This window comes from Montipora capricornis, chromosome 8 (genome assembly GCF_036669925.1).
Source record: "Montipora capricornis isolate CH-2021 chromosome 8, ASM3666992v2, whole genome shotgun sequence".
Classification (NCBI taxonomy): Eukaryota; Metazoa; Cnidaria; class Anthozoa; order Scleractinia; family Acroporidae; genus Montipora; species Montipora capricornis.
In genome coordinates, this window is record NC_090890.1 from 43685567 (window position 1) to 43694864 (window position 9298).

General features: G+C 37.9%; 2 protein-coding genes across 2 annotated transcripts in view; one reads left to right on the forward strand and one right to left on the reverse strand.

Moving 5' to 3' along the window:
• Positions 1-1205: 1205 nt before the first annotated feature.
• Positions 1206-6083, forward strand: LOC138059728 (rho GDP-dissociation inhibitor 1-like). Its single transcript, XM_068905334.1, has 5 exons — positions 1206-1481; positions 1576-1662; positions 1888-1964; positions 3244-3307; positions 5268-6083. Exons 1-5 carry the CDS (start codon positions 1310-1312, stop codon positions 5462-5464), a joined length of 597 nt encoding a protein of 198 aa, XP_068761435.1. The 5' UTR covers positions 1206-1309; the 3' UTR covers positions 5465-6083.
• Positions 6084-6615: 532 nt separating this feature from the next.
• LOC138059727 (protein disulfide-isomerase 2-like) overlaps positions 6616-9298 on the reverse strand; it is a 13027-nt gene continuing 10344 nt past the window's right edge. The window contains exons 7-8 of the mRNA XM_068905333.1: positions 9020-9198; positions 6616-8023 (exon numbers count right to left, since the gene is read on the reverse strand). Of these exons, the coding sequence (XP_068761434.1) occupies positions 7817-8023; positions 9020-9198 (386 nt within the window). The 3' untranslated portion in view covers positions 6616-7816. The remainder of the gene's footprint in view (positions 8024-9019; positions 9199-9298) is intronic.

The following is a 9298-nucleotide window of genomic DNA, read 5'->3' on the forward strand; positions in this document are numbered from 1 at the left end:
CCTAGTATTTGAACGTTTTGATTCACAAATTGTGTAAAATTCAATTTTGGAAGAAGTTATTTGCTATCGGATTCTCATACAAACACTGTAATTTCTGACCGCTTTGCCTACCCGTCAAGATGGCGTCGAAAACCGTGATAAGGTCTATTACCAGCCGCTGTTTCGGGAATAAGCCAGCGCTCACTCCCGAAATCTCGGCTGGACGCGTGAGGTGAGCCATTGTTAATCTCCGCCAATCAGAAACTCGCCTGCACAAATCCGTCTGGCATAAATTATATGTTTTGGCTGCGAAGGTATTCTTTGACCCGGTCTGTTCGAGGTTTACAGTGATTTAAAATAGGAAACATCCAAGATTGCGACAACGAAAAGTGTTCGAGAAGCTGGAGAATGGGAATTGTGTCGTTTTCTACCGCCTGAGTTCGCAAACTTCACTGATTTTCCAGTTGGCGCCAAGGTCAAAATACGGTTTTCAAATCCATTGCTATTACAATTTTCTCCTCATACTTCGCTAATGTAAGAGCAAGTAAAATTCCTCAAGATCAATTGAAAGTACTGCTGAGTTTATTGCTGGCAAAACGAGGAGACCGATGAGGTCGACTGAGAGCTAAAGCAGCCGAAGATTTCGTTCCACAAACTCAAGCTCGTATCATCTGGAAACTTCGCACAGACGTTTTAAGCACTGTTATGCAATTTCTGTTTTCTTAAAATCAGTGTTTTTTGGGATGTCTAATGCTATTTTCCCGCAACTATTAACTTCGCATAAATTATATTTTGAATTTACGTCACACACAGACACAATCTATCGCTCACGCGTCCAGCCGTCTCTTCTCGGGGAGGATACCCGAACTCGAGTGAGCGGCGGAAATCGAGCCTACATTTGTAGAGATTCGGCAAGCCGGTGTACATCCCCCTGATGTACACAGGATAAGATTCGACCGCATTACCTTCCATTGCAAGCTAGCTAGGTCCAGTCCAATACTGAGAATATGAATATGGTCTATAATAGACCAATTTCGATATATTAAAATTGTATGAGTTTATTCCCCAGAGCGTCGAGATTTCGAAAGTGGGCTATTGTCTTCACACAGTCTTTAGCCCAGTTTACCTCTGTTTCACGGAAGTGTAGTTGAATAGTAAGATACGTTTGATTGGTTATTCATATACTTAATATATCTTAGCTTATTATTGGTCCCTAGTTTTTCGCCTATCCTGACGTCACGGCGAAGCGGGGTGGTACTCTTCTCCGTGAAGGGAAGGCAGGAGTTACCGAGAGCAGGAAATTTGGCCGATTTTTAATTGTAGGGACGTTATGGCTGACCTAGGTGAACAAGTAGCTCCAATAGAGGATGACGAACCAGAGGAAACACCGGGTTACAAGGCGCCGGCTAAGAAAACCCTCGATGAAATTCAAAATTTGGACGCGGACGACGAGTCCCTTGTGAGATACAAGCAAGCGCTACTCAGCGGTGCATCTCAAGCGGGCAAGAATTTTACAACTTACCGAAGAAACTAGATTTAACTGTACCGTCAAGAATCTATCTGTATTCTTATGTAACAATACATTTTTTCGTCCAGGTGGTGACGACGGAGGCCCAAATGTTGTGGTTGAGAAAATGTCCGTAGTCATCGAAGGTCGCCAAGACATTGATTTAGATCTCACAGGTTTGCATAAGCATTTTGCTCTCTTTACCATCATATCTCTGGCTTTTAGATATTTTTTATTCTTTGCATTTTGGTACTCTTAAATTGAAAGATTAATTAATCTACACCGTGCAAAATAACTCTTGTGCGATGAAAAAGTTGCAATGTGGTGATGCGTGACCGATCGAATTTTGTGAAAGTTTCGTACGCCGATGTTCAAATAGTTTTCCTTTCTTGTCTCCCCAGGTGATTTGTCCAAATTGAAGGGTCAGGTTATCACGATCAAGGAAGGAGTATCGTATAAAATTAAAATAACATTTAAGGTAGGTTCCTTATTGTAAACCATGTGATAAGTTTCAGCCGATCGGGAGGGCAATATACCAAATTAACCGATTAAATGAAGCATTGAGTAGACTTGAGCTTCATTTGCCAAACTAGAGAACAAATTACAGTTGCATCAACTTATTACAATTCTACTTGTCAAAGCTAATTAAGAAAATATTTTTTTCATTTCTGATTGAAACTTACAAAAGATAATTTCAGTTTTGAAGCAAAGCATTGTGGCCTTTCATTAGATAGGGATATTTCTCGTCACATCACTCATTGTCATCGATATGGCAACCAGAAGCTGATTGGCTGTTGGCAAATTTCAATATCAAAAGAAATGTGAGGTCAATGTTTGTAAACAAGAAATATCGCTATAAGGTCAAAAACAATTTTTTCGTCAATTTCAATATAAACATGAAATTCTACCAAAACGATTTTATTATTGGTATTGAAAGGAGGATTACAATGGCTTAATAAGCCATTGACTCCTGGGGGTTCCCCATTGTAAAATCGTCTGGCGTTAGAGAGAGTAAATACGAAGTCTGGCTGGTTAGGTGTCAAAGGGTTAAAACTCTGAAATTCTAAAATTCTAAGACAAAACCATATGAGACTATTAAAAGTTTTTCCTGACTGTCTTATCAAAAGATCTCTGCAGTTTTGCAGTTTAGTTGAAGGTCTTTCAGGGTGTCACTGCATTGGAAGGGGACTTTAGAATGTTTTATAAAATTGTGCACCTATTTCAAGATTTAAAAAGAGAGATGAATTCTAAGCCATGACATGACAATGGTGTATTGCTCTATTCTTTCTGTAGAGTTTCTCCTTGAGATTTCATGGGAACAGTTGACATTCAGATCCTATTCCACTAATTGTTCAAAAAACAAAAGGATTAACAGTCAATATTTTGGAAGTGTTGGACTCTGCCTTGTGTCAAAATAATGATCTCACATTTGTGCCCTTTGTGTCCCTTGGGGCACCTGTGATGTACTCTCCCTTATCACTTGGGACTCTTGACTAATTATACTTTGTGGGTTTCAAATAAAATTTGAAGTTAGTGACTGTTTTGAATAGAGTAGCCAACTGCTGTCATTTTCAAAAGGAATTTTAATCTTAGGTTTGAAAGAATCTGTTTTTAGTTGCTTCAACTTAGGGAAAATTGTAGCCAACTTCCCATTGAAGTAGCAGATTCTTTTGCGTCAACTGTCTGTACTTAATTGATAGTCCTGATACTTGGTTAGTCTTGAAATCCTCTTAAATGTGAATGAATGCGTCTTGTAGGTAAAGCGGGAAATTGTGGCTGGATTGAAGTATCATCAAGTTATTTTGAGGAAAGGAATAAGAGGTGACAATAAAATTATTAATTTAATAATTTGGTAGAGTTAAGTGTTTTTTCAGCCTTGTTTAGTTTGGTTTAGCATGGTTGTTGTGATTTTGCGATGTAGTTGATTGTGGGTGTAACGTGGAATGAGTGAAATAAATTAAGGAAAATACTTTTTTGCTAGTTAGCATCCGATTTGTAACAAGTTCCTGCATGATCCTATATCTGTTTGCTGCACTTAAGATTCAGCAGTGACTGAACAAAAAAAAAACAAGAATTACAGCGAGTGTGTTGCACATCAGCCCTTTGTCCACGGTGTGGTCATCCTAGTTTCCATTAAATGTATTTTATTCAAGTATTCTGATTATTTTAAGCCAAATTCAGAAGCAGCATAATATAAAATGCAAATTTCTGATGAAGTGGTTGCTGTGTCTATGGTTGTCTTTGAGGAGAGAGTTCTGAACAATCAGGAATATTCTTGGGTTTAATAGTATTTTGTACCTTGTTTTGTCATTACTCTTTGGGGCTAATAATCATTGGTCAAATATTATGGCATTTGAGAGTAATGGATGGGTGATAGGTGAGCTCAAATAAAACATGGCACTTATGTTAACTACTGCATGGTCCCACAATAGGTAAACTCGCACAGTTTACAGTAAGAGGTTTGCCCAAACCAAGACCCAAATGCGAAAAGAAGGCAACAGACAACACAAGAAAAACTTACCCTTTTTGATGCAAAAACTGAAAAATGGATCTCTAAAATGTCTAAAAGCACATTTAAAGTAGCACCCCTCCTCCCCCTCATGGACCTTCAGTTATGGTAGGGATTGTACTCTCCAAGGCCATAAAAAACTTGCTATTCCCCCCAATACATTACATTCTAGAAGCGTGACCAGTGCTTGAAATATATTTAAAAAACCCAGCTGGGCAACCACGAATTTGGTTGCCCTGATAAATTCTTGGTTCTAGTGTGCGCTTTTGTTTTTTCGCAGGTCTTGGTTTAGGTTTTAGGTTTTGCCATTTACAAAATGGTGTCTTCAATCTCTATCACCTTCATGTTTGTGATATTGTCTTTTGCACTTTCTTACACCTGACAGTGGCTGTTTTTATACTAGACACAATTTGTCTGGGACGAACTTGGGCAAACATTTTTTCTGCATCTGTTAAATTCGTCTGGTATAAAGAGCAGCACAGGACACATTATGCATCTGGATGAATTACGTACTTTGGTGCATTTTCGGAGACGTACTAAAGTGGATAGTTCGTCCAGAGGCATTGTGCATCATGTGCTGGACTTCATACTAGACGAATTTAACACACGCAGAAAAATGTTCATCCCAGCTGGATTATGCATCTTCTATAGTTTGTCCCATCCTTACACTAGATGGATAACATAGAGAGGCATAATTTGTCTGAATGGATTATGCATCTCTAGTATACAAATGGCCATCATTTTGTAAAAGTTTCAGATATTCAAAATGTGGGAAAATGCTCAGCTATAGCAAACAAATTATTATTGACTTCAGGGCCCGGTTGTGCGAAAGCTGATTAACTTAATCCAGCATTAGCGTAAAGTTTTGTTTCATGTTTTCAACCTTTTGGTGAAAGTTTCTTTTGTGTAATTGTGTTTTTCAAGATTGACTTCTTCTAATGTAAAGTTTTGCTGAATATCAGCACTGAGCAGCATTTGGGAGTAGAGAAATAAACTCCTTGGGTAATGTTAAATCTGGCTTTTGAACAACCCGGCCCAGACTACTACTGGTATCAGACACTGGCAATAGAGACCTGCCGTGTAAGTCAGGTGTGGCTTATTATTAATTCCTTTTCTTTTTGTGGGGGGGGGGGGGGGGGGTTGTCCATTGTTTGGTCATTTGGTAAAATGTTCTGGTCACCTCGGATCACCCAACAAGTGCTAATTTCAAGCACCGTAAGACATCATTTCTTATATTTTTAAATTGAAATAATGATGGGTTTTGTGTTTCAGTTGACAAGTCTTCATTAATGGTAGGAAGTTATGGACCAAAGCCTGAATCTTTCGTTTACCTAACACCTTTTGAGGAAGCCCCCAAGGGAATGATTGCGCGTGGTACTTACACAGCAAAGAGCAAATTTATCGACGATGACAAAAATATCTACCTTGAATGGGAGTGGAAGTTTGATATAAAGAAAGACTGGGATTAGTGTTTTTTGCTAGATTTAATTTAAAATGTTATTTCTCTTTTGTGACTCAGTCTTGTGAAAAACTGATCTGTGACAAATCATTTTTGAAAAGTTAGTGTGTTTTGCTGAAGAATGCTTTCAAGATAAGCCTGAAAATCTTAAATTGAGGAAAGCAATAATTATTTCAGGAAAGTACAATTTATCCTACCACAAGAATTTATTACTTGGCTTGAAAAGGCAGAAGAAAATATACTAGTAGTGCCTTACTTTTTTCATGTTTTCTTGTTAAATTAAGGCAAAAAAATATTGGTTACTGTTTGCTTGCAACCTTATTAGTATGTACAGTGTTAAATTTTTATACATCTTGATCATCACTTGCAACACTAGTTTTCTTTTTTTTTTAATAGTCAAAAAGATGTGCCCATCAAACATGCAGCATAGTCACATTCTACATTATTTTTTGTTTATTTTGGATGCTTTTCATGCACTGCATAGGGTAGAAATGTTACAATGGATAATTCCCTAAAGATCTATAGTGGCCTAGTTTGCAATTTTCATAATTTGACTCAAAGGTAAAAGCCTGAATAACAATACTAAATTAACAAGTGTATTATTAAATGTAACTTAGGTGTTTTCCCTATGTTGTTTTGCCTGATTTTGTCTCAATGTGACAAAAGTTACAAGACTCAACAAACTTTAAGACCATTGGCTGTGGGCAGTGAAGGAGTTTAACTGCGTCCATAATCCAGAACACCTCCAGCTGCTGGAAACTTAAAATAACTCATCCGTGCTGCCTTCCTATTATATCCTTGGCTGAAATTCTGCCAATTCTTGAGTAACAATAGTTGTGTAAACTGAAGCCTCTAATCAAGGTGGAGTACTTTTGTTCCAGAAGGATTAATTTGAGGCTTTGGGTTTAAGTATTGTTGTTCGTCTACTGCTCCCATGTGTGCGAAGGGATTGCACTTGTCTCATACCCCCTGAAACCAAACGTCGCCCAGTACAGGCTTTGTTAGTTTTAGTAATTTCTTGCAAACAAAACATGTTACTCTAACATCTGCCCTTTGCGCTCAAACTAAGCCCATACTCTCCACACTTTGTTCACGATAGGTTATTCAGGTTATTACATTGTGCACGTCAAAAAAATTGTGATCAAGTATTTGCAACATGCATTCCTTGAACTGACATCCTTTTATTTGAAAACCTTTTCTTATCATTAAGCCTTCACACCAGAGTAATGTTATAAATAACAAAATTTATTATCAAACAACATTGTGGAATGTCACTGTTGGGGTGAAAACCATAGTTAGTAGAGGGGACTAGTACCAACTCGTGAAACTTCAAATACATGAAAACAAAAATGACTGGCAGAGTTTCAAATGCACTCAAGAAATGATTAAGAATCTATAATTAGGTTCTCAAAGAGGACATTTGGGACTTCAACCCTTGAAGCTCTTCCCCTATCTGTAATTTCAAAAAATAGTGTTTTGACTACCTCACTATGGCTGAGCACACATCATCTAAACAGGCAAGACCGCTATTCACTGTACCATCCAAAAGAATGGTAGCCTGCAGGTGAAAATGTATCTTGCCTCGTGATATGTTGCTGGGTTAAAAAGTACTTGACTTTCTGTTTCTTACTCAGACTGTTTTTAATAAGCGACACAAGAACAATCAAAGGAGCAAAAGGGAAGAATAATAATTCTTGTGTTTAACATGAATAGAAGAAATGCAGAGTGTACACCTACAAAAAACTGCCTTAATAGCGTCATTACTAATGTTGATGATGGTGGTCAATTAACCTTTTCAACCCCAGAAAAGAGTAAACTAACCAACAATAAATTATTTTACTTTATCAATGTTTTCAACAAGCAAAGGACTAGATTGCAAAGGAATGTCACACCAGTACCGTACGAAAAGTTGAATTATTCATCATGGTTTAGCACAACTATAATGAAGTACTCTCATAACCAGTCAACACCTGACAGAGCCTAGAACCATGAATCAAAATGAAATGATCTACAACTTAAGTGACCACAATACGAGACAAATAAGAAAACTTCATTAACACTACTAATGGGAGAGATATAAATTCTCAGATGCACTTTCCCTTGATTTCTTTCATTTTTTTTTTCTAATGCTTTACTTGTTCCAACACTGGAAGAGATCATACGATTTCACATGCCAATGGGGTGTAGAGGGGTTAAAGGGGCCTTGGTGATTTTTGCTTGTTCTTGTGTCACTTGTGAAAGCCAAATTGATATTGTAGTATATCCTAGGGGCAGTGAAGAAATACTGTAGATGGAGCACTTGGCAAATAGGAATGTGTCAATCAAATAACTCTGAAAAATTCTCAGCAAGCTGCTAGAGAATTTACAGCTCGTCCTTGGTGGTTTCAGCTTCTTCAGTTTCGCTTTCTGTGCCCTCACTCTCACCCTCACCCTCAGTGGGCTCGTATTCATCCTCAACATCAGGAGGAGGCTCTTCGCCTTCAGTGGGCTCTTCATTGGATTCTTTTCCCTCTGATTCAATAAACTTGACTAAAGTATCCAATGTACGGCCACCTTTGTAATCAACAATCTGTTAAATGAAAAAGGATACTTATTTAAGTTATGCTAACCCAAGACGTATTCGAGGGTTTGCCTAAGTGTTTAGATGAGGCTATGGAAACACGGAAAAAAGTCCTCTATTGCTTTTATAAAATATTTCTCAAAGATAATTCGACAAATGAAGGAAAATTCTTGATTGAAACACTTTTTTGTTACACGCTCATATTTCATACCAGCCAATCAAAACACGTGTCTGACAGCATATAACCAATCAAAATTTCTGATGTCACAGCCGTGTTTCCATACTCTCATCTAAACACAGCTATTAACCAATGAGTGTGTGTGTGTACTATCCTAATTATTTTATAACTAGTTATAGCTGTCGCTAAAGTGCCAACGAGCCAAGCTTGCGTGATCTGGCGCCTGGCGGCTGCAAACATCACGCGGCGTACTTGTGCGGCACTCTCATTGCTTATCGCTACGGTCAACATTTCATCGCTTTGGTCTACATTACACTCAAATTTGAAGCGCTTCTGAGATTTCGTCCGCCTAAAAATCTTCTCGCGGCTCTATAAGCTGCCGCCTCGCCAGGCCTTCTGTCTTCAGAAGGCCTGACTCGTTGGCAATAACTAATAGGCAAACAAATTGATTTATGATTATAGAGTTTCACTGCACATGGAAAGTTTGTTTTGTCTGAGATGAATATAAGAGTTCTTGGAACCACAGCCAAAACCTTATTGCTCTACAAAGTTGCTAAATGCATCATAACTTCATATGAACATTGCTGTTTCTACATTCTTGTCTTCCAGGCCATTTATTGTTTTACTTGAAACAAGGTGATGACTTTTGGGTCACTTGTGTTTTTCCCTTTCTAATGAAAAAAATTTACTCTCCATTTGTTTGTAGGTGAGTGTCAAGTTACTGCACACTATTAATTTTGAAAAGCCCATTTTGCTTATTGATAGCCATGCCTCAATCAAAACAGTAGGAGTGGCAAACAAACACTTAAACTTTTCTTTTTGTATACCTCATCGCTATCTTTTGGAAAGTACTTGAGGGTTGGGAAGCTTTGAATCTTGACACTTTCTACTTCATTGGCAGTAGAATCCATCTTGGCTATAACAACGTCTTCCCGGTCCTTGAATTTCTCTCCAAGTTCATCCCAGATTGGAGCAAGCTTCTTGCAATGTCCACACCATGGGGCATCTAAGGCAAAACAAAATTTGGCAGGCATCTATTACAAACGTTCTCATTATTGGTTTATACAATAAACATAAATTTACAATAGAAACAATGGATACCAACC

Bases quoted from the DNA above. Each gene is read 5' to 3' on its own strand.
- LOC138059728 (XM_068905334.1), top strand. From the start codon at position 1,310: ATGGCTGACCTAGGTGAACAAGTAGCTCCAATAGAGGATGACGAACCA. The intron at 1,482-1,575 runs GCAAGAATTTTA...TTTTTCGTCCAG, and splicing joins CAGCGGTGCATCTCAAGCGG to GTGGTGACGACGGAGGCCCA. The intron at 1,965-3,243 runs GTAGGTTCCTTA...TGCGTCTTGTAG, and splicing joins AAATTAAAATAACATTTAAG to GTAAAGCGGGAAATTGTGGC.